At 41.7% G+C, this 24,857-nt stretch overlaps 1 protein-coding gene across 7 annotated transcripts in view; it reads left to right on the top strand.

Annotated features, from left to right (window-relative positions):
• Window positions 1-24,857, top strand: part of ARHGAP32 (Rho GTPase activating protein 32) — a 204,860-nt gene that overhangs the window by 96,265 nt on the left and 83,738 nt on the right. For 4 of the 7 annotated variants that reach the window (XM_083714264.1, XM_083714267.1, XM_083714270.1 and 1 more), the window contains 3 exons: window positions 2,936-3,027; window positions 4,335-4,376; window positions 4,772-4,856. In XM_083714264.1, coding sequence (XP_083570390.1) covers window positions 2,936-3,027; window positions 4,335-4,376; window positions 4,772-4,856 — 219 coding nt within the window. The remainder of the gene's footprint in view (window positions 1-2,935; window positions 3,028-4,334; window positions 4,377-4,771; window positions 4,857-24,857) is intronic. The other 3 variants (XM_083714265.1, XM_083714269.1, XM_083714268.1) reach the window with 1 other exon arrangement.

Raw genomic sequence — 24,857 nt, forward strand, 5'->3', positions numbered from 1 at the left:
ACCAGTGTTGAAGCTTTGCAGGGTGCTAGGTAGACTACAGCATACTGCAGAAATGTATTCCCCTAGAATGCCAATTCACTTGTCCCCCATCTTACATTTGTTCCGCTGGTTCTTCCTGTCTAAGTGCAACTCCTTACATTTGTCCCTATTGAAATTCATTTTGTTAGCTTGGGCCCAGTTCTCCAATCTGTTAAGGTCATATTAAATCCTGATTCTGTCGTTACTGGCACTGGTTGTCCCTCCCTTTTTGGTGTCAACTGCAATAGACTATTCAGTCGTCAGACACCTTCTCAATAAACAGGGCTCAATTTCCTCAAAAGCTGTTGAAAGTTGAATCCAACTCTTTACCGGTACAGGCGTCCCCCCTCTAACGCACAGTCGACTGTGCATATGCATGGCACCAGGAAGGAAGGAAGGAAGGAAGGAAGGAAGGAAGGAAGGAAGGAAGGAAGGAAGTTTCAAACCAGGAAATGGCAAAAGATACTTGCGAAGTTTTCATGAGGCGCAACAGGGCTTTGTTTTGGCTGCTCAGCCTTCCCGCTTAGCAGCTGACATGAATGGTAGCACAACTGCAGAAGCAGCCACTTTTCAGTGCATCCTCCGGCAGGTCCCAGAGCTTCACCTGTAGTTGAAGAGAGAGTTGTGTGGAGAGGGTGGGAGAGATCGCTGGAGAGCAGGGGAAAATAGCAATTTACAGGGTTTTTAGAGGGCGCTCCTCACTTATGCGGTATTTGCTTATGTGCAGCGGCCTCCAGAATGTTACCACTCCTAAGTGTGTGTGTGTGATGCTTGTATTCAGACTTTGATCATGCCCTAATTGGTTTATCAGGGTTTGGAATGACAGTTAGGAACTGCTGTAATATTAAGGGAGAAGAGTTGGAGTAAATAATTTGCATAAGTAGATTTGTTATGCAATTACTAGGTTTTACAGAACATTGATGCATAAAGTATTGGAAGTGAAAAAGAGAAACTACAGAGAAACTTGCTTGCCAGACAATTTTTAAAGTTAAATAATTCAGCTGTTTCAGATTTATTTTTTTAAAAAAGAATTTTCATTACCAGAAACACAAAAGGATGTCAAATACATTTCATAAAATATATTATATTTTAGAAAGTGTTTTCTTCATAAGCAGGAGTCCCCCTTCCACATTTTCCACTAAAGTAGACAATAATATTTGGTGCTTGTTAACTTGCTTCTGGATAAAGACTGTGCTGCTTTTTTCTTGCCCATTCATTTCCCCCTTTTGAGCTAAAGGAACTTAATTTCTTTCTTTCTTTTTTTGAAGAATTTAAGCTTGTGTGAATGCTATAATTTTAAAATATATATTTATTTTGAACTGAGATCCAGAGGCAAAATGGTACTGCATGCAGAGTATTAAATGTTTGCAGCTTCTCTCTCTTCTATAGTGGATGAATGTGTACATTGCAAAAATGATAGGAAAATGCACCCATCTCTAAATAGTGCAATACTGTGGGTATCATTTTCCTTTGATTACCTACAGATGTAAGTCTGTTTCTATGTGTGTGATGTTCTTGGTAACTCCCCCTCCTACAGCAGGACCACCCCGCCATCCAGTACCCTAGTCCAGTGTTTCCCAACCTTGTGCCTCCAGATGTTTTTGGCCTACAACTCCCATCATCCCTAGCTAGCAAGACCAGTGGTCAGGGATGATGGGAGTTGTAGGCCAAAAACATCTGGAGGCACAAGGTTGGGAAACACTGCCCTAGTCCACCCCATTTGGAATAGTTTCCTGATCTTTAGGAATGACTGGGAGGGGCAAAGGGGACTGCAGTACACAGGGGAAATCCTGGTCTGGGAACTTCCTTCCAAGTATAGTCACCAAGATCCATTCTTATACACAAAAGGATCTCAGATAAATGGCCATATATCTAAAATCCTTTCCCCAAAATATCTAGACTTAAAATAATAATTCTATTTAATTATAATTCAGTGATCTTTAGAAAAGCAATTACATTTAAATTGTATATTCCTCACCAGGTTCACATTCCTGTTCAGATGCTGTGGTTCAGTATTTTATGTGTTTATGGAAAGCTTCTGAGCAATGTACAGAATTCTTAGGGATTACTTTTGGCTTCTGTTAATGGCCAGGATACCAGGGACCCCATGAAGGCTGCACCTTTCTGTCCCTGGGAGGAGAATCACAGCAAAGAGAAGACCACCCTGGCCACATCCACTGGCCAAAAAAGCAGCAGCTGTAATGAGCTTTATTTACCTCTCCCTGCCAGAAAGAACATTTGGTTTCAACTGTCAGCTGATTTGGAACATTTATCAGTCAGAGGGGAAAGTGGCTCCTGTCTTTGTGTGTGTGCACTGATCTCTGATGATGCAGTAATTTATATTCTATCCTTCCACTAAGAAGCTCAAAGCAGTAAACATGGGGCTATTCGGTTCTTTGTCCTATAAAGAGCCTTGTAAAAGAAGTTGGGATAAGAGAGTGCTGCAGTCTTCCAAGCATTTATCATTTCTTTGCTTATTTTTCTTTGATATAGAAAGTCTTAATAAACTGTTCTTAGAAATGAAAAAGACGAAAGAGATTGCATCAGTCCTATGGTAATTTAGTGTGCGTCATTTGAACTTTGGCCTTTCTGGTTCAAATCCAGGACACTCAACTGCACCTTCCTGCTCTGCATCCTGGGAGCATGACAACACAAGTGAAGAAACCATTCATAGTTATCCTTTTGGCAGTGAAAAATGTTGGGTGCCTCTTGCTTTCTTTGGAAGCTTTTTAAATGTTGAAATGTGATTTAGAAGCCCCAGGATCAAACACCTGTTTTTAAAGTAGCTTAGCTGTCTTTGCATATTTACTTAATCTGTAAGATCCAGCTTGGAGTTTCCTAGCTCTTGGGAATTGACAAGGCTTTACTGTTAAAAGCATCTGAACTTTTCTTGCTCTTTTATTTTCTTCCCCTCCAGGCAAGAGGAGCAGACATCCCTGAGATTTCAGGAGAACTACCATTGCGGACATGTGGCAGCACAGCTAGCATGAAAGTGAAGAATGTGAAAAAGTAAGCTGCTTGGTCTCATCATTGTCATTTTTGTAGCTTCGGGGGTTGAGTCCAAGGTACCAGTCAATTTGTTACTGTTGTGCTTAAAAACAAACAAACAAATTAGTGTTATCCAAAGGCAACAGGAAATAGGTTCATATTAGCTGAGAGCCCACCCACACTTTCATTGCCTCTTAACTTGTTACAGCTGAAAACTAGGAAAGAACAACAGGCGATTGTGCACTTCTTCTCCCTTCTCCACAATTCCTTTAAGTAATCTTTTATTACCAGCTGTTTTGGAGTAATAATGACTGACCTGAATCCGACAATGTGACCTGGTGCTGCTAGTCTCTAACCATTGGGCCTTAGGGTCATGTACTCCCTTCCTCTCACTAGTACTTTTTCTTAAGTGTCATTAACCATGGCTAATGACTACATCCCCACAAACTTGAGTTAAAACTGCTTGTCTGCTTTTGTTTCTGTCTACTCAACCCTCTAGACTCAAGGTTCATATGGAGCAATAAATTAATTATGATCTTGTCAAATGATACATAGCACTAAACTGCGGTTAGCATAAAGTATGGTTTGCCTCTTTCCTTCTGGTATCTGACCAGCTTGCAACAGCAAACCCTGATTTATGTTTCAAGCATCAAAATAGGCCACAGATAAGCATTCTTTAATCTGTGTGGTATGACAAGTTGTCTAAAATAAGCTTAAAATACCATTCTTATGTGTAAGAATGAAGTGGGTCTGTAACATTAATTCAGAAAAAAGATTTGCCTTTACTAACAGAAGTTGGGGGGGGGGGTATTTCTTCCAAGTTCCATGCTAACTATATCTTTGATTGTCCTCCTTTCCCTTGTTTTGTTCACTTGTTCCTCTGTTTTTCCTGCCTTAAGCAGAATGCAGGCCTGTATAATCTGCTAGCTGGATGTGTGCTTGACCCTTCTTTAGCTATAATGTTGATTTACGGTTCAGAGGGCTGTCCAACATAGATGGATTTATTCAGAACACCCATCTATCATCTGCTGATTCTCATAGAAAAGCTGATGACCCTATTTTCTAGTAGGGAGAAGCCAGATGCTAAATCTCATTTCCCTCTTAAATTCCCATGGGAAGAGTGAGTGGTGATCACAATCTTCTTGTTTCACAACCGGAATATTTGCTCTAGGAGGTAAAACCAGCTTCAGCACCTGCTTAAATATAGCCTCATTACACCAGAAAATTTATGCAGTTGGGATGCTTGAAAGGCACTTAGGATGCATAAGATTTAAACTAGACAAAGAATTTTTTAAAAATTCTCTTACCCCCCCCCTGCCCCCTCCCAGATCTACCAATCCTGGACTGATGGGCTGTGATTCCTTTCACAGGTAAAATTCTGGTTTCATTTGTTCTGATGGTATAAGGGCACCCATGTTGCTTGACTACCCCCTCTCCCATGGCATTTGAGGATGTACCCCCTCTCCCATGGCATTTGAGGATGAACACCTTGTCCCTGCATCTTCCCTTTAGGCACCGGTGTTCAGTGGGTTGGAATGCACTGTCCTGTTAAAAGCCTGGGACAGATGAAACTTAACGATTTGCATTCCTTGTAGTCTTCTTTTCCTCACTGCTTCATTGTGTCACATTGCCAGCACTCCCTGTTCTGTTTTACTTGGGATTATTAGGTATCCTAATAATACTTTTGGTATAACCTGTATCTAACTAAGGCAGTGAACTTTAATTGCTGTGACGTTCTACGTCTCATCTGTTACTTGTGTTTCAGGTTATCCTTTACGAAGGGCCACTTTCCAAAGATGGCAGAATGTGCACACTTCCATTATGAAAATGTAGACTTTGGCAATATACAGGTGAGTTTCCTGCCAATGGCATTTTTCTGTTAAACTGACATTAGTTAACTACATGCAGTTTGGCGAGCTCTATTATAAAGCATGTTATTATTAGGGAACATGTATGTTCACAGTCCACAGGCTTTGAACGTTGTCTACGCCCACCCACTGGTGGTCCTACTCTTACATCTTCTGACTGTTTTGCAACCTCCCTCCAACCTTCCTGCCTCTGTTTGTGCATTTCACATTCTCCCATTCTTCTTTGGATTGGGGCAATCCTGTTTTGAATCCTTATTGCTTCCACATATTTGAATGAGTGTGATCTTCTTTTTCCTAGTAATAATGGGGTGAGTGTGTGGCTATTGGACTCTGCAGCACATTTAAAGTGCCCTTGTGTTTCTAATTGAAATCAGTTCTGTCACCTTTTTGAATAAGTGTTTACTGTTAAATGTAACTCAGGAATGTGCAACAAATAATCTAAATCTGAGTTTTTTATTCTACTCTCATTAAAGGTGACACGAATACTGAATCTTTCCACTGCATTAAACATATATTTCCACAGTAAAGCTATTATTGAAAGTGTTAAAATTGTGCATCCTGACTGATTAAATGGCTTGTATAAGGGAGTTGAATCACAGTCTTGAGACATAAAAGCAGTCTTCTGAATATTATCTGGCATTTCTGATAATGGATTTTTAATTGTGATCTTGCTCCTTGTTTAACAGCTTTTAAACACTTTCCTAGCTTTTAATAAACATAGCTTAAATAGGACTTTGGTTAAAAGCTTTGTTGACTTCCCAATTACTCATTGTTCCTAATATTGCTAAAGCTAAACCAACCAATGAAGCTGAATCTAGATCAGGCTGGTCCCATGCATGGTCCAAGGGCCACATGTGGCCCTCAAGACCCTTTTGAGCTTCCCTCGGCCACATTTGACACCCGCCTCCCAAGTCCTTGCACTGCCTTTTCAAAGCTGGGTAAGTGAGGCTCTGGGAAGGAGGTGTTAGGGCTCTGACAGGGTCCTAGAGTCCTCATGCCCCCTTCTTAAAGCCTAGTTAGCACTTTCCCAGTTTAGGGAAGGTGGTGGGAGAGTTCTAGGATAATACTAGGGCCCTGCTGGAGCCTCATGCTTGCTTTCCAAAGTCTGGCGCTTTGCTTAACTGACTTTGGGAAGAAAAGCATGAGGCTGAAAGGATTTGCTGTAACTGCCAATCAGTTGATCAGTAGTTACAGCAAGGCCTTTTGAAATCTGTTTCCAGGTGTGATTTATATTCAAACTGCACCTGCGAATGGTTCCCCCCCCCCCCCCCCCCGTGACTGGCAGTCCAAATTACACCTGCCAATGGAAAACTTCAGTGGGCCTTACTCTCACTTCCAATCAGCTGATCAAAGGTGCTTGTTCCCTGCACCAGTCAGTTGATTGACATTGAGAGCAAGCTCTGTGGACTGTCCTGGGGAGTTTCCCATGCAGCCGATCCCAGAGGACAGTGCCAAACAGCGGATCTGTGTTGTCAGTGAGCCCCACTTGCCGCAGAACAATCAGGAATGCACTTTAAGTTCCCAATTGTTCCTTTGAAGCCAGGTCTTTAGATGCCCCACACCTGACATCACATATGGCATCAAGTGTAGGGCAAGTGAGGCTGGTTTGGGAAAACAGCCTCTACTGGACCTAATTAAGCTCATGAGCTGGAGGTCCCCGACCACTGGTTTAGCTTGACATCTGAGTATAGCCAATTGCGTTGTTTCAGTGTTACTTTTAATTGTGGGTTGAAAATGGAAATTGTTTTATTAACTGATGGAGGGAAAAAGGCTATTGGTGTGTTGTTGTTTGCATGATTACTTACATTTGGGGTGAATTTGAAGCAAGTCGGTAGGACTGAAATTACTTTTACAGACATGAATTATTAGATGTTTTACATGTTTACAATTAAAAAGGTAAAGGTACCCCTGCCCTTACGGGCCAGTCGTGTCCGACTCTAGGGTTGTGCGCCCATCTCACCTAAGAGGCCGGGGGCCAGCGCTGTCCGGAGACACTTCCGGGTCACGTGGCCAGCGTGACGAAGCTGCTCTGGCGAGCCAGCACCAGCGCAGCACACGGAAACGCCATTTACCTTCCTGCTATAAAGCGGTACCTATTTATCTACTTGCACTTAAGGGTGCTTTCGAACTGCTAGGTGGGCAGGAGCTGGGACCGAAAGACAGGAGCTCACCCCGCCGCGGGGATTCGAACCACCGACCATGCGATCGGCAAGCCCTAGGCACTGAGGTTTTACCCACAGCGCCACAATTAGTCACTAACAAAATATATAATGAAATATAGGGGACCCAAACAAAAAGAAGGGTATAGGTTAAATAATTGCTGCTCTTTCTTCTAAAATCAGGAATGATAACACTTGATGGATTTGGGTATTTTGTGCACACCCTGAGATTCTGTTGGGTGAAGGGCAGCCTAGGAAAAAAAAGCGAATGAATGAATGCATAAAAATATTTTCCAGAAAATCAGACAACATGGTTCCTCCCCCACTCTGTTTGACATTCAAGTCTTGGTTTGCAACTGAAGGTATTTAAGCAGGCCTCAGCAAATCAAGGTTTAAAATGTTGTTTCCATCAATAAAGTCATGAAGCATATGTATTCTATTTTAGTTTAATATTCTGAAATGAAAAGCTCTTTATTCGTGAAAAAATTACTGAACAGTAAGACTGCTTTGGGATTAAAAATTAGTTAGCTCTGCAGATCACAAAATTTACTGGAATACCATCCCTTCAGAAATAGGATGTGCTTTGCTGCTGTCAAGAGCAAGAATTCACCAGTGTATTGAGAGAGTAAATTATATTTATTATTGCATTAATCTTTCAAGACTGAGCTAGTGGATTTTACAGTGTGTGCCGAAAGGTCATTCTTTAAATGATTATCTTAAGTTTGCTCTATTGGTGAGTGTTTGTGTCATGGACCGGATGGACACAGAGGAGTGGTGGGCAAAACTGGCTGGAGAACCCCCAGGGGAACAAGGCTCAGAGCCTGAGGAGTGATGGTGGGACAATGATGGGTGGTCACAGGGAGAAGAGGGAGAAGACTGGGAAAAGGAGGTATCAGAAGCTGAAAGGGTAATAGGGCTTAGAAGGGAGAGTCTGTGGCAGAGAGAAGCCAAGAATCGGAGGCAGAAGCCGGAGAAGATGGGAGACCAAGAGGCATGGGTGTCTCCCTCTCCTGTTGCGACAAGCTCCCCTCCCCATTGACTCCCAGAACTGGAAAGGAATGAAATGGGCGAAGCAAATACAGGTTGCACGCAGGTACAGTCTCCCGATTGCTTGCAGCTCATCTCCTCCTGGGCAGCCTCCTGAGCACATTACAGTCTTGAGGCTACCATTGCATGGACTACAGTGGTTAGGCTATCCCTATTCAGGAATGGCTCCAGTTGGTGAACCAAACAAAAGGCAGTTTTAGCCACTGAGGCTACCTGGGCCTCCAGAGAGCTCAAGAAGCTGGAGTAAAGATTGCACTCCCTCTGCCCTGGCCTCTGTCCGATACACTATTTGATACACACAAACTGTGTGGTGCAGTAGACAAGAATATTCAACGGACGGGAGGTGGGCCTTATACAATTCCCTACTCAGCCTAGAAACTGTTCATGATTATAACCAGTTTTCTGTTGTAACATTAAGACAACAAGAAAAGCTGTCAAACTTTGGAATCAAGAGAAATGGTTAGACTCTGAATTCTAACACAATAACAGGAAATCTGGAATACCTCTGGCATACCTTCAAAAATGTCACTTTGGATTTACAGTATTCTGAGCAGTTGGTACTATCCAGTTATGCTGTATGATCAGACTGCCAGAGTCTTAATGTGTCTGGGGCTAGTGCTTGAATCCAAGGGTAGTACTGTACATGCTAAAATCCAACCATTTCTTGGGTGTTCCAAACAATTTGAGAACTCTCACTGTTACATGTTTCACTGTAGGGAAACATTACATCAATACTAACTGAAATCTGCAGATCGGATTATCAACAGTGTGTATCATAGCAAAGAACCAAGTATCTAATTCACATACTGATCATCTCCAACCCCACTTAGCCTGCAACATCTGACAGTATCATAGCACAAGGTGGAGAAAGGCTATGAATCCACTTATGGAGAAGACTAATTATCAGATCTGGCTGTAGGAAAATGGCTATTGCTTTTTGCCCTCTCTGGGCTAGAATTTTAATTATGGGTAATTAATATTTGAAACATTACGTATTTATTTGTAGCAAAAAAAGTGAGGCTTCACAGTTTTCATATAACAATTCCTTACCAATACCCGTCTCTACAGGAGCTATTTTAAAAACAAAAAAACAAGTTCATTGCATTTTTTAACACATAAACAGAAACTAAACATAAAGGTATAAAAACATCCCTAGGGAGGCAGTACTAAATCTCATATAATATATTCCATATTAATAAGAATACATATGTGAGGTGGCAGAAATGAGCAAAGGTATCTATAAAATCAAGGTAATATCTGAAGTAAAAAGCACCACCACGAGTTCTTCACATCACATTTAGTTCAGATTCTTGCATTGCAGGGGGTTGGATTAGATGACCCTTGTGGTCCCTTCCAAATCTACAGTTTTATGATTTTATGATTTCAGTTTTTTAATTTATTTAAAATAATGTTTGTAACACTTTGCATTTTGCAGAAAATACCAAAGCAGCTCACATTATAAAACATAGAAAAGTCAATAAAAACAGTGGTTTGTATCCAGTGTCAGTGTGACTTCTCATTGAAGTTAATGAACAAGAGTTACTTAACTCCATTATTTTCAATAGGTAGAGTAGAACTTAGCTGGATACAACTCAGTGTATTGAAAACTACACTTTTACAGCAGAACCAACAACAGCTGACCCAGAAGATTACCTATTTTCCTTTCCCATTTGCAAAACGATTGTTGGTTATTGGCTTCTATGAACTTCTTAACTGTGGTGTGGAAGAACTATTCCCAAGCCGAGTTCCTAGTTCATTAATTGTGGTCAGCTGGGAGCCAGCACAGAAAGAACAATTTTGGACCCGTTCTGCAAAATGGGTCATTATAACTTAGAGCACATTTAAAAAGTGTTACAAAATCTAGAAGCAGAAAAGCAGAACAAAATATTGGCTGAAAACCTGAGAAGTTTGGAAAATATATTCTACATCAAAACAGTACTGAGCTGAAGTAAAGACTTTTCTGGCATTGCTAATACCAATAATACACACATATAATGGGCAGTGCCAGGGATTCCGTGAATAATGGAATGGAATTTTTTGTGTAGCAATGCAACTCCAACCTCAGATCTGTTCCAATGGCCTGTTTTTATGCGGGTACAGATTCTTGCTTTCATACTCAGACTGTACTGCCTGAAGGGCTAATTTGTGTCAACTGAGAGATCACATGTGTGAATATTCATTTTTACTCCTACGCCTGAGAGCACAGACAGAAGAAACAAAATGGTCCAGAACTGATCTTGGCACAATGCTATTTGCATTCCATTTCAATACATGGTTTAATAAATAATATCAGTAGTAGGGCTGAAAGAGCTCATTTGATTAATCAATCTATTTAGAACTTTGATCACAGATTAAGAGTGCACATCGGTTAGTTGGTCATATGGAGTCCTTTCATGCTCCAAGTAACGCCCTTGCTTGATGGCATCACTCTGGCCAACTCTTTGTAGAAAATGTATTCAGTACTGCTAACACTGGGAACAAAGCTACATATAGCTTGCAACTATGCCATGTGAGTGGTTTTATACACAAACACTACCACTACAACAACTTCTGAATTCTCTTAACTGCTACCACAATGCTCATTGTTATGACAGGTGTGGGTGGGTGGAGAAAGGTTTGTAATATGGAGGGACTCCAGCTAAACTTACTCCATGGTAATCTCAGTACAGTGGTACCTTGGGTTACATACGCTTTAGGTTACATACGCTTCAAGTTACAGACTCCGCTAACCCAGAAATAGTGCTTCAGGTTAAGAACTTTACTTCAGGATAAAAACAGAAACCGTGCAGCAGCGGCGCAGCAGCGGCGCAGCAGCGGCAGGAGGCCCCATTAGCTAAAGTGGTGCTTCAGGTTAAGAACAGTTTCAGGTTAAGAACAGACCTCCAGAACGAATTAAGTTCTTCAAGGTACCACTGTATCTGGTGTCAAAGGTACTGTGCCATCTCAACTATACTGTCCATTGCTTCACATTTTCTTCTCTGCAGAAGTTAATGGGAGCCAGTGGGAACTATGCAAGCAACTGCTATCCGTGTGGTCCTACCTACTCAGGTTTTGTTTCTTGGCTGGAATACAATATGAAGGCTGGGGACTCGTGTGTGTTTGTGTGTGTGTGTGTGTGTGTGTGTGTGTGTAAAACACGTGAAAATACCAAAGATGAAGCTCATGTTAGTTTCCAGAGATACAAACTCTGAATGTTTACAGTACTCTGAAGTATATAGAGGGCTGAATATTGTTATACAAGTTTTCATTCCAAAAAGTAATAAACAGATGCACTCTTGGTATAAATATACTGGTTTGTGAATTATAAGAGCACAGGTTTTTTTTAAAAGGGGGTGAGGTATGAGAGAAGGTTTTTATTTTTTACAAATGTATCTGAAATGGAACATTTTTCAATTCTGCATTTCAGGGACCAATTTTGTTATGAGGCTGATCTCCCTTAGCCTAACAGCAATAAAAGTGGAGTTGTTGGTATTCTCCAGAGACCCCGAGGCAAAGTGTTGACACCGCTTTGTCCATTTCACTTGACCTAAATTCTCTCATTCTTGTGAATGAAGTGAGAGTTTCTTCTGTAAAGAACCTCATATTGATCATGCCCCCTGGCACTCAACACACAAAGCTCCATTTCATGAATTTGTCTAGGCTTATTTCTCCAAAAATGAAATGCAAGAGGCTTCTTTTGGTTAATTTTTGAGGACCCACTGGTAAGGACGAATCTGGCTGTTCTGAAACTGTGAAAAACTGCTTTTCCCAGGCTGATTTCTTAAGAGGAAGCTCAGAATTCAAGATGATAGCCAAGTCGATGTCTTGAACTAGTGTTTTTTGTTTCTTCGGCTGTATTGTAACTTGAGAGAAACAATCAACAACTGAGATGGCTTTAATACCTACAAAATCATTAGAATGTATTCTGAAAGTGTCCCACAACTCATGAAATCAATATCGCAGCCCATATAGTGCCATCAAAACACATTAAAATTTCAAATTCTTCTGTAAAATGTCTGGCTTATATGACATTTGGCATTCTAAAGCACTTTTTAGGCCTTTTGTATGAAATATATCCTAGACTAAACGTGGGAAAACAAAGGAGTTGAAATCCCCATTATGCATGGAAAGCTAAAGAGGCATGAGTAGTAAAAGCCTGAAGCATGTGCAACCTGTAATGAGTTTTAAGCTAAATAAACTGATTGTTTCTGCAAAAGGTACAGTTCTCTGAATGAATGCTTGACAAGGAGACATAATTCCTTTCTTGCTTCGCCTACCTTTATTTTCATAGTTTTGAACAGATGTAGGCCTGGAAAGATGAGAACGTGACGTTAAAACACACAATATCACAGTATAGGAAAAATGTGCTTTTATTCATATCTTCATATCTGTTAAGCTTAGTGATAGACTGCTGGAAAATGGAACAGTTGTGTAACTCAAGAGAGAGACTCACTGTTGAAGCAGACAGTGGCTGAAAAAATGAGGAAATTCACACTTGATATTTCAGGAAAAGAACAGTAAAACTAGGCTGTTTAATTTCATGGACCTTATCCATCTTGCATGCTTACAAACTGAAATCCCTCTTCATTTTCTCACATGGACATTTTCTGTCTTTATAGTGCCCTTATTACCCGAAATGAAGAGAGGCTCTCAGCTTGACTGATTTTAAGTGGCATTTTAAGAGGATGTCATTGTTGTTCTATTTGAAATTTTCTGTCTGTTCAAGCAGCTTTCTAGATGGAATAGTCCTCTCTCTCATATGCTGTTCTGGGGGTTCTGCTGATTCCTCCAATCATTTTTTTTTTGGGGGGGGCACATGGAGTGAAGTCCCATTGCACAAGTCAAAGCCCTTGCACAGGGCTTCTGCTGATGGGGTTCATTAAGATGGGATTCCCCTATGTTGTTTTTCCATATTTCTAGCAATTCATGTGATCATGTGGTAATCACACGATATTCTAAATCGCTGAGAAAGCCATGACATCTGGAAGTTGTTGGCATCTGTCTGTCTCAAGAGACAACAGAGTGTGCCTCAAACTGTTGCGTTATCAGCACCAAAGTGACCTCCTCGGAGCTCAGGCCTGGGCACTGCGTACAGAGGTCCTGAGCTGCCCACACAACAGGACCTCCATCCTGGCCTTGCTGATGTGCATAGGAAAGCTGATTTTCAAAGGAAAGCAGAGAAATATGCTTGGTGCCAGCTGAGCTGCAGGAGTTGCCAGAAGGAGGCGTACAAGGCGCCATCCAACCATCTTCTCTGGATTTGTGTTGAGTTTACTCCTTAGCCTTATGTTCTCCTGAAAATATGCTGCAAGGCAGCAGAGGCTTAGGACCAGAGTTTCCTTCTCCCAGATGGATTACCTTCCCAGGTTGACGAGCCCCAGTTACCCCCACTTCCCTCTACAGCGTGTGCAGAAACCACCTTCTTGACTGCTGGACCCACTATTGGTCTTGTCCATTTGATCTGCCAGAGCCCATCTTCGTATGCAGGGGAAGTCCCTAATTCATTGTTGGTTTGATGCTCATCGGCTACCCTCACTTGGTTTAGCCGGCCAATCAAAGCCATTTCCATGGGTGTGGCCACTGTTGCTCCTGACAGCTTCTAAGAGCCACAGGTGAGAGCTGAGTGCAGGATGGAGTACCAAACGTAGACAAAGTACCCCAGAAGGAGCATGGCATGTCCTTGCCCCCCGATGTACTACCCCTCCCCTAATACCCCATACACCCCAGGCTACTTTCTCACAAAATGAATGATGTGAATAGTTCCTGCATATTTTGCCTTGAATCCAGGCCAGCTAATGACGCAAATAGAAGCTGAATAGCTGGGCAGTGCAGCAGCCCCACCATTGTCTAAATCATAATGTGGCATGGAAAAAGTTCCTTTCTTCTTTACATGACAAATAGCTAGTATCAGAATGCGCAGATGTACATTATCAATTTTTGTTATGTTTTTGATCAATTTTGCCCTGCTCAGGTGTAGCTGAGAAAATATATTGATGTATGATTCTGCATGTTGTAAGAGTAGCACACACTATTTTTTGTAGTACACTGCCACCTAGTGTTTAGTGCCACAAAGATGTCCAGTAGAAAAAACTGCAGGTAGCAAAAAAGCAAACATATCATCCAAAAAGAACAGCTGTGCGGTGCTTATTCCTTAGGAGTAACTGAAGTGTTCCAGAATAGCAAGGAAGCATTTGTGTGCCCCAAAACTCTTATTCAGGTTAGGTGGCCCATAAAAATGGTGTGCAGGGGTAGAAGAATGTGGGAATGTCATAAGGCATGCTTTTTAAAAAACAAACCTGAACCCAAAGTGCTGGTTGTAACAATTTTAATATATAATCACAGGTTGTCTCCTGTACACTTATCTCAGTTTTAAGGTTTTAAGGTTCTAAATAAATTTCAGGTTGCACCCGTGGAGTACTGTGACGGATGCATGGATGTTCTCCACTTGAAAAATTAAAGCCGGTTGCCCCCAGATTTAGATGTTAATAAGGACAGTTGGTGTGTTTGCTTAAGATCAGATCAATTCTCTGTTGTGTTGCATTCACTGTTGTATCTGGGAATTTGAGGATTGTGAGTGATAGAGAGAGATGCTTTTGCAGCTGTGTGTGCCCATATAACAATGCTAAGCTGCAGCTTTTTAAAACACTTGTCTACAGCACTTTATCTCTTTACTTCCTGGGGGCTAAAATTTTATTCATTTAAAGTGACTCCTGAAACATGGTCTAACAGTACGCGATTTATATGAAAATTGTGAATGATGGCAGCTCTCAAAAACCAACTGCAGCTTACTGAGAAGGTGAGGTGTGAGGCTTGGGGAGCATGAGGAGTGAGGCACTCTTACTGAAGCTATTCTAGCTGTGGGTTCTGATTCCTGAAACACTGTTCTCCAAGCTGGCACCTTCCAAATTTTGGACTACAACTCATCAGCCCTGGCAAGCATGTGAAGGATGATGGATGTTGCTGCCTGAGTACAAGCTGTTGGAATGTGGGGAAGAGAGCTGATTTGTCTGATGAAGGAAATGTATCTGCCATCCAAAAAAGTGAGGCATTGCTTTGGTACCCACATCTGTTTCCAGCAGAATGCGAAGGTTGTTGTATTCTGTGGTTCTAGTGCCTGCAGGTCTAAGATGGCTGGGAGCAATGGGCAAGCAGGGGCAAGCCACTTTGAAAAATGGGTTAAAAAGCAGGGCATACATTTCATAAAACAAAGGCAGGCAGGCAAATGCTCCACCTGTATTCTCTAGTCAGCATTGACTGTTGAAAGATTTGATGGCATGTGTTCTTTAATAATGTAATCTGTAAATTTGTTGTTTTAAATTTACTGTGGGTTTCTGGTTCCAAAATACACAGTAGGAAAGGCTAAGGTTGGAAAGATTGCTTCTTGTTTCCTTTTTTACACTGATGAGTTACTACATACAAGTTAGAAGTTCCCAGCTATCTTCTTTTGTTATCATACAGATGCTCCTCCTTTTTGGTTTGTACTTTGGAAATTCATTTAGATTCATTTCTGGCTAATTATATCCCTCTTTATCTCTCAAGGCTGATTCTATTTGTGATCCTGACGTTGTCTCTGCTTACTGTGCAGCCCTTGGGTTTGAGTTTGGAGGCTTATGGAATTCTGACGGTGCAGCTTGAAGAACTGGTTTCCATGGTGATGAGAGAAGTAATTGACCTAAAGGAGACTCAAGAAAGTGCTTGCATGGATTGTGCTAGACCCTAGTGATGGAGGACTGCTGTCACTCTTAAGTGGGAGCCAACAGCCTGTTGGTTAGTTTGCTGAAAAGGGCTTTGGGAGCCTATTAAGCCTAAGAACTGCAGCTTATTTGGCAGTGGGAAGCAAAGCTAATGACCCCAAGCTGACCATTTTACAGATCACTGCCAAAGGAATAGCCTCCTAACCTGTATACTTCTGGCAAAAGAAACGCTAGAGCTGAATTTCTCCCTCTGTGTGCTTATGGAGAGATTGGGGTGGATGGGAAGCATTACCTGTAAAATAGCCGTAGGACATCACATAAGCATCATTATCATGGTGATTAGTCAGGCCCTCCTCTTTAATTCTACATTTTGTTTTGTGTTCATCATGTCTGCTCACCTGCATTTATTTTCTCTCTCTCAAGTCTTATGTTCTAGTCATTATTTGCTATTTTGATCCCCAGCACAGGGGTCGTAATGTATTGGGGGAGTGCAAAGAATTGATGTTGAGCTTGCATCATGGACATATTTACATGGAGGTCCCTTCATTTGAACCTCCACATGGTACACGTGGCCAGCGAAATTTGCATACTTTCACCAGCTAAAAAAGTCTAGTTTGGAGGCTTCAGTTTCTTCATCCATCTGCATGGCTGCAGTAAGTTCTGACACCATCACTGCCACATATAAACCCTGCCTTTCAGTCAGATGACTTTCCAAAACAGATTGTAATTGTGATCATTCAAGATGATACAAGATGGAGGGGTACTAGGATGTGTATGGTGTTTTTTTCCTGCCTCCTGGAGTTGGTGGCAATGTTTTTAAAACTGGGGAATTTCAAAAGCAGATTCATCCAGCTGAGGTGAATTGGAAATCTGAAAAGTACAAAAACATTCATGGGAGGAGAGGGAACATATCCTGCTCTTCTGGCAATGAAACTGCTGCAGTACAGTGTGGAAAAGAGCATATAGAAGAACATTTGAGTTCAGCCATTGTCTATCTCCATGTGTTCTCCCAGACTCTTTAAAATAGCTGTATCCATTATAGTTAGTGCTTTTAGATCTTCCCACTAAATTATTCCCTTTGTTGTTTTTAAATTTCTTTTAGGTATTCTGTCTGTGTTGGTTTTAACATGCTTTACTTATTTATAAGAGATGCGGGTGGCGCTGTGGTCTAAACCACTGAGCCTAGGGCTTGCTGATCGGAAGGTCGGAGGTTCAAATCCCTGCGACGGGGTGAGCTCCTGTTTCTCGGTCCCAGCTCCTGCCAACCTAGCAGTTGGAAAGCACATCAAAGTGCAAGTAAATAAATAGGTACCGCTTCGGTGGGAAGGTACCGGTAAATGGCGTTTCTGTGCGCTGCTCTTGTTTTGCCAGAAGCGGCTTAGTCATGCTGGCCACATGACCTGGAAAAACTGTCTGTGGACAAACGTCTGCTCCCTTGGCCAGTAAAGCGAGATGAGCGCCGCAACCCCAGAGTCGTATGCAACTGGACTTAACTGTCAGGGGTCCTTTACTTATTTATAATTGCTTTTAGTATTTAAATCTTTTGAACTTAAGATTGTATTCTGTATTTTTAATAGTTTGTGACCTATCCAGAGAATTTGGTTAGATGGGCATTATGCAAGTGTAATAATACGATAAAAAGTAAGATGTGGTTTGTTGTCCTACTCGCACTAGGACAGGACTTAGCAACATATTGTAGTACTCTTGCTGACAATAAGGCATAGTTTGTGTCTTCCTGTATTGTCTAAACATAGTCCTTGTGTGACACTTACTCATCTCTAAAATTAAATGAGACTCCAGTCACAGAAGTAAGATTTTTATTAAATGTACAGATTGATCATAGTTTTGTCTCATCAGAAGTTAGTCTGACTGAGTTCAGTGGGACTTATTCATAGGGGAACCTTCATAGGATTGTAGCTTCAGGCTACTAAGAGATCAGCTTTTCATATTTTGAAAAAAATGAATTGTACCCTTATTTGATATACTTTTATTTTTAAAGAAAAACTGCTTTTAGTAAAACCCACCACCAAGTGTGTGTTTATTAAGGTTACCAGACGTCCCCGTTTCCAGGGGACAGGCCCTGGATTTACAAATCACTCCCCATACAAAATCAATTGAAGTTGAAAAGTGTCCCCGGATTCATTGAAAAAAAAATAATCTGGTAACCTAAGCGTATATAGGACTTTGTTTTGACTCTGTGCAGGCAAAAAGAACAGTTAATTATAGAAAGCAATAGCTGTACTAGGTTGTTTGAACTCTGAAAGTGGGAGGAACAGGGATTTCTCCCCACTGCTCTGAGGTTTTATTCTGAAATATTCTGGTTAGATTTGATGTGGCTAAAGTTAGTTTGGTGCTGAAATGGCAGTTCTGAGTCATGCTAGTTTTTCAGGGAATAAAGGAATTTGCAATTAGAAGAGTAGCATAAAATATTTCAGAGTCTGAAGACATGTACGCTTGCTGTTTTTAAGATGTTGGGACAATTGCCTGTATAATACAGATATATGAAGGTGAATCCTATGTGCAGCATTCATAACTAACTCTCATTGTTCTAGGCACATTTTGCGACAGGGAATTTCATTTGCACAATCAGTTTCTAAGTTTTGGGCACAGTACTGTGCCTAAGATTTCAGATTAAAAGTGCAGAGTAGAAGGAAAGGAGGACCTTTTTCTGCCTCCCCACTTCCAGCTACTCTCTGAAGACTGGAGAAGAAACCCTCTTTAAGAATATCATGGGGATGGGCAGGGGAAGGACTAGATGTGGAAAATGAACATAATATTTTAACTGCAGTTCATTCATTTCAGCTTTGTATTCTTGTTATAAAAAAGTGCACCTATACATTCCGTTGTTGTGCCTATAACTTAGGTTTAAGGTGCCATTTTGCTCCTAGCTTTTATATCTCAGTTTCTAATACTGCCTATGTGTGCACCTGTATATGGAAATAATGTTCATCTTGTGATGAAAGTCACTGAATGTATCTGCTAACTGCAGAAATGATAAAACTATGTGAGTAGACTTCTGCAAATCACAATATTGTTTGGTTTTGAGCTCATTTTGCCATCCACAACTGCATGGGATAACATTCTCTGATGATGCATAAGATAGAAGCATGATTTCATTGGAGTAAATTCTTGCAAAGACGGCACGGTAACCTAGCAACCACTTCAGAGCTGATTTAACTCTTTTGTGGGTATTGACACTGAACTTCTGCTTACAGTTTCCTGATCAAGGGAAGTAATAGTCCCTTTTTATTCTGTCTTGCTCAGACCACACCTGGTCTGTCCAGGTGTGTCCAATTCTGGGCACCACAATTTAAGAAGGGTGTTGCACATGTGTGCAGCAGAGGGTGATCAAGATGATCAAGGGTACAGAAACCAAGCCTAATGAGAAATAATTGAGGGAATTGGGTTTGTTTACCCTGATAAAGAGGAGACTTGAAATAGCTAAAGGGTTGTCACATGGAAGATGCAGCAAACTTGTTTTCTCCTGCTCCAAAAGCTAGGACCTGAAGCAATGGATTCAAGTTACAAGAAAGGAGATGCCAGCTAAACATCAGAAAGAACCTTCTGACAGTAAGAGATGTTTGATAGTGGAACAGACTCCCACAAGAGGTGGTGGACTCTGTTTTCTTGGAAGTTTTTAAGCAGAGGTTGGATGGCCATCTGTCATGTATGATCTAGTTGAGATTCTTGCATTTCAGGCAGGGGGTTGGACTAGATGACCCTCAGGATCCCTTCTGACACCATAATTCTATGATTTTGTGAAATCACATTTTGATTTCATTAGAAGAAGACTTGATTCTAGTAATAGGGAGGAGGAAGTCACCTCCCTTTTCCTTTTAGTAATGTTTGTTGAATTCTTGTTTTAGTTTGTGGATTTGTTATTGTGAGGTTATGAAACAAGAGCAGTTAGCTGCATAGTTTTGTTACCTTTTGGGGGAGCTGAGGCATAATAGTCAAAGTAAACATCTTGGTGCTGCTACCATGTGAAAGAAAATAGTTGGGGGAAAAGCATGTTTACTTTTTCTGATGAAAACCAGCAGCAGGACGTAGCAATAGTAATCAGTAATCCTGTGTAATACAGTGGACAGAGCACCAGAATTCAGATTCACTGGTACCCTTGCTCCAGTCACTATATCTCAGGCCAACCTATTTTGTAGGGTGATTGTGAGTGTAAAATAGGATAAACCCATATAAGGTATAGTTATCCATTATTTGATAACGGTCAGATAAGACCACTGCAATGTGGCATGTATAATGTGGTTGTGTGTTCTGCTTTATAGAGAACAGCCCTCTTATTTGAAGGGCTTTCTGGTTCAATTCTTAATTTAAAGATCTCTAAGAAAGGAGATAAGGATGCAGGTGGCACTGCGGGTTAAACCACAGAGCCTAGGACTTGCCGATCAGAAGGTTGGCAGTTCGAATCCCTGTGACGGGGTGAGGTCCCGTTGCTCGGTCCCTGCTCCTGCCAACCTAGCAGTTCGAAAGCATGTCAAAGTGCAAGTAGATAAATAGGTACCGCTTTGGCGGGAAGGTACCGTATTTTTCCCTCTATAACACGCAGATTTTTTCTCCTAAAAAGTAAGGGGAAATGTCTGTGCGTGTTATAGAGCGAATGTGTGGTCCCTGGAGCCGTTTGTCCCAAGTGCATGGCAAAAATCAGGCAAAAATCATATTGCGCCGTCACGGAGGAGAGGAGGCTGCTGCTTTCCTGCATTCTGCCTCAGGGTCTTACTGCCCACCCTGTTCTGTTTCGGTTGCTGTTTGCTCAGACAGAACAAAGAGCAGTGAAATCCCCTCCCCTCCAGGCAACCCCTCCCCTCCAGGCAAGTAGAGAGGAAAGAGCGTCCGTGCTCCGGTGCTGCTGCTGCTGCTGCTGCGTCTGGGGACTCGGCGGGCAGCGGAAAACATGCAGATGAGAGAGAGAGAGAGAGAGAGAGAGAGAGAGAGGGGGCTGGCTTGAGTGGGTGGGTGGGTGGGTGGACTTTTGCCTTCCTTTCCCCCCCCCTTTAAACCCCTCTCCTGCATTCTTAGCCAGCTGCTTCTCCGCACACCCCTCTCGTGCTCCTTGTCCCTTCTATATTTTTCCTTCCCTCCCCACTTAAAACGTGGTTACAAAGCACGGATCCACATGGATCCTCAGGATCTTTGCATTGGGTCACCCCAAATTCACCATCAGATCACATAGCAATGATCTGATGCAAAAACAGGGCTGCAATGGTGCATAAACGTGGTTACAAAGCATGGATCCACAGGGATTCTCAGGATCTTTGCATTAAAGGTAAAGGTAAAGGTACCCCTGCCCGTACGGGCCAGTCTTGACAGACTCTGGGGTTGTGCGCCCATCTCACTTAAGAGGCCAGGGGCCAGCGCTGTCCGGAGACACTTCCGGGTCACGTGGCCAGCGTGACATCGCTGCTCTGGCGAGCCAGAGCCACACACGGAAACGCCGTTTACCTTCCCGCTGGTAAGCGGTCCCTATTTATCTACTTGCACCCGGAGGTGCTTTCGAACTGCTAGGTTGGCAGGCGCTGGGACCGAGCAGCGGGAGCGCACCCCGCCGCAGGGATTCGAACCGCCGACCTTTCGATCGGCAAGTCCTAGGCGCTGAGGCTTTAACCCACAGCGCCACCTGCGTCCCATCACCCCAAATTCACCATCAGATCACATGTCTGTGGCCACAGCATGAAGCACAAAATGATACATCCTCTGTTTCATTCAGAATGTTTTTTCCCTTGTTTTCCTCCTCTAAAAACGATGTGCGTGTTATGGTAAGGTGCGTGTTATAGAGCGAAAAATACGGTAAATGGTGTTTCCGTGCGCTGCTCTGGTTCGCCAGAAGCAGCTTAGTCATGCTGGCCACATGACCTGGAAGCTGTACGCCGGCTCCCTCGGCCAGTAAAGCGAGATGAGCGCTGCAACCCCAGAGTTGGCCACGACTGGACCTAATTGGTCATGGGTACCTTTACCTTTAAGAAAGGAGAGCAGTGGCTTTGAACTTGCACATTACCAGTTTACATACAGGCAGCAATTTTGGGCTGAACATGGTTGTTTTTGACGATGCACACATGCCAAGCATATGCAAGGCTTTTTTTGGAATATTTCTCAAAATACTTATTTGGCCCCAAAATGAGATGGAGGTGTTGAACAGCAAACTGGGACCATTTTAAGGCAAATATGCTGTCAATTTTGAAGCTATACTGGTACTTGGTCCTTTTTCAAGCACCATTCAAGTTTGGGTGCTTCTTTTTAAAAAGCCCTATATGGCTTGCAACTTAGGTTCCTGAGGGACTTCTTTCCCCCAGCAAACTTGCCTGTTTACTGAGCGCCTTTTTTGGAGGCCCTTCTCTGGATGTCCCATCCAGTAAAGCTCTATGGGTGGAGATCGGGTAGAACAGAGGTAGCCAATGTGGTGCCCTCTCGATGTCTAACGACTCCTAACTCCCATCAGCCCCTGCCAGCATAGCCAGTGGTCAGGAATGATGAGAGATGGAGTCCAGCAACTTCTGGGGGGCATCACAATGGCTACCAATGGGGCAAAGCATAGTGTGACACTCTGTTTTTGAAATGCTCTCCCCAGCGAGGCTTGCCTGACATCCTCTCTTAATGTGTTCAGTATTCAGCAAACATCATCTTAACTTTCCCTGTTGAAATGTAATGTGAACTGGTTTATTCTGCTGCAAAGATTGTTTTATAGATTTATATTCTACATTTTCTGCTATTTTAATATGTTTTGTGCATTGTTTTAATACATTTGTGTTGTCCTTTATTGTTGTTTTTATTTATTAACTGTTCTGAAAATAATATTCTGAAAGGTGGGGTTGAATAGATAGGTCACCTTGTGTTTCTTGCAGAAAGCATAAGATAACATCTATGAGCTTACTACTGTTAGATGTAAGGACCTTTTTAGTGGTGGTGCACCCAATTCTGGGACTTGCACCTCAGTGAAATTAGTTTGCAGTCAAGTCTGGTATCGTTTTGGTGAGAAAATTTTAATGTTCTGAGACTTCTTAGATCTGATTATTTAATGCAGTTCGATGCTGATTTCTGTTGTATGCTTGTTTGTTTTATTGATGTAGATTCAAATTTCTCCAAAAGGGCATTCTAAAACCCTCCTTGATTGAAGTACAGAATAGAAATACTTTTTGAAATCATTAATTGTAGTCCTAATGATTACAATTACATAACTGCTGATGACATGTATTCCATCAAATTAAGGGTCTAATTCTGCCCTTGATGGGAAATAAATATTTGATTTTTAAAATGATGCCCTGGCTTGCATGTTGAATGATGTTACAGCTGTGGATTTTTCCAATTTTCCTCTTCCTAATTTTTCCTTCCCAGCATTTTATGTTAATCTAATTATGTGATCCTAACAAATCTTTTCTATGAACTGACACTGCAGTCTTAGCACATTTGAGTAATGCTGTGCACGGACCTGTTTCTGGCAGCAATTTGTATTTCAACAGCAGAAAAACTTGCCCTTCACATTTTATTAGTTTCTCTTCCAGAAATCTGTGAAGCATGCAGCAGCAGTGCTTGATTTTTGGATAGATGTTAAGAAGCTGAATATTGGCCTGAATTGCACTCTCTCTAGCACTTATGACTTCAAGGGGATTTCACTGGTTTGTAAGATCAGGCATAGTAAAATCAGTAGAAAAGCAGCAGGAATTGGAAACCAAACAGAGTGAGATGGTGCTTTACTGCAGACGTCTGATGGCAACTCCCTGTCACTTTTTTGCATTCTTAGTTGTAGCAGCCAGCCCAGTGCCTAACTTGAACACTATCCTTGCATGCGTTCCCTCCCGCCGTTGTTTCTCTTGGCACTTGTTAAGCTCCCTGCTTCGTCTTGTGGGACCTTTCCAGAGAGAGAGAGAGAGAGAGAGAGAGAGAACGAACGAAAGGAACAGCACTGATTTCTCTTCAGCACAAATTGAGCATGAAATGGGCAGTGTGGAAAAGGCTAACAGGGCTACCGAGGGAGATTTCTGTCCCTATTCATAGGCACATTCATCCACAGGAACATTAGAATCAGGAAGAGGGGCGACCAAGCAGAATGCAAGGATTTTAATTTGATTTTTGCTACGCTGGCATTTCCGTGTCTCAGAGCTGATGCCTTGCCTGGAAGGTTTTTTCAATTAGCTGCTGGGAAACTAAGGACAGCCTTGGAACTCTTAGGCCTTGGATACGGATTCCAGCCATGGAAAGAATCGATCATTTGTAGCAAGAGTAAGTGTAGTCTGTATGGGCAGGGGCTGCTCTTAAAGGATCTTTTTATTTTTATTTTTGCAGTATGTAAGGGCTTAACTGCACAAACAGTTGGGGAAGCATTTTGAGAGTGGCAACATTTAAATGTGGTTATTAAGTAAATATGTGCATTTTATTAACCTCTGTATGTACAGTTTTGAAATGTAACCAATGTATTAAAATAAGTTATAATAAAATATTAAGTAATTTAACAAAAGAATTTCAGCGCTTCATACACCCTCAAATATTGTTTTTAATCTTCAATCTTATATTGCAAAGAAATAAGACCAGTTGAATTTTTTTAAAGTAGAAATTTAGAATTTGTAACATAAATTTAATTTGCAGTGGTGTTGATAACTGCATGTACCTACATTTGAGATTATGAGTTTCATTCAACTAACATCTACTCAGAAGTAGGCCTGTTTAAATTAAGGGATCTACAATAGTCACCTGTCTTAATTTCAGTGAGTCTACTCTGAGCATGACTAGCATTTATGATGTACTAGCCTTGATCCTGACTCCAATATATATGTGAAAGTGCTGCTACTAGTTATGACAGTGAAAATGTACACACACACAGTATGTGCTAGAAGCAGGCCGGAAGGACACCTTGATGCATGTCTTCCATTGAAAATTAGTTTGTAAAAATCCTGATGCATGGTAGATTGTGCTCTAAAGAAGTGAATTTATTAGAGAGTGAAAAGGCCTGCTGGTGCCATCTCTTAGTAGCAGACTTACTTCTTTCTGTGGGTCTTCCTAGTACCTCTTAGAAGGTTCATTGTATAAATCATGTGGATTTGAAGGCTAAAGGTTTGACAGCATAGAGGTTATTGCACATATTATATATCTGAGTAGTTATG

The sequence above is a fragment of the Podarcis gaigeae genome, assembly GCF_964106915.1.
Source record: "Podarcis gaigeae genome assembly, chromosome: 15".
Classification (NCBI taxonomy): domain Eukaryota; kingdom Metazoa; phylum Chordata; class Lepidosauria; order Squamata; family Lacertidae; genus Podarcis; species Podarcis gaigeae.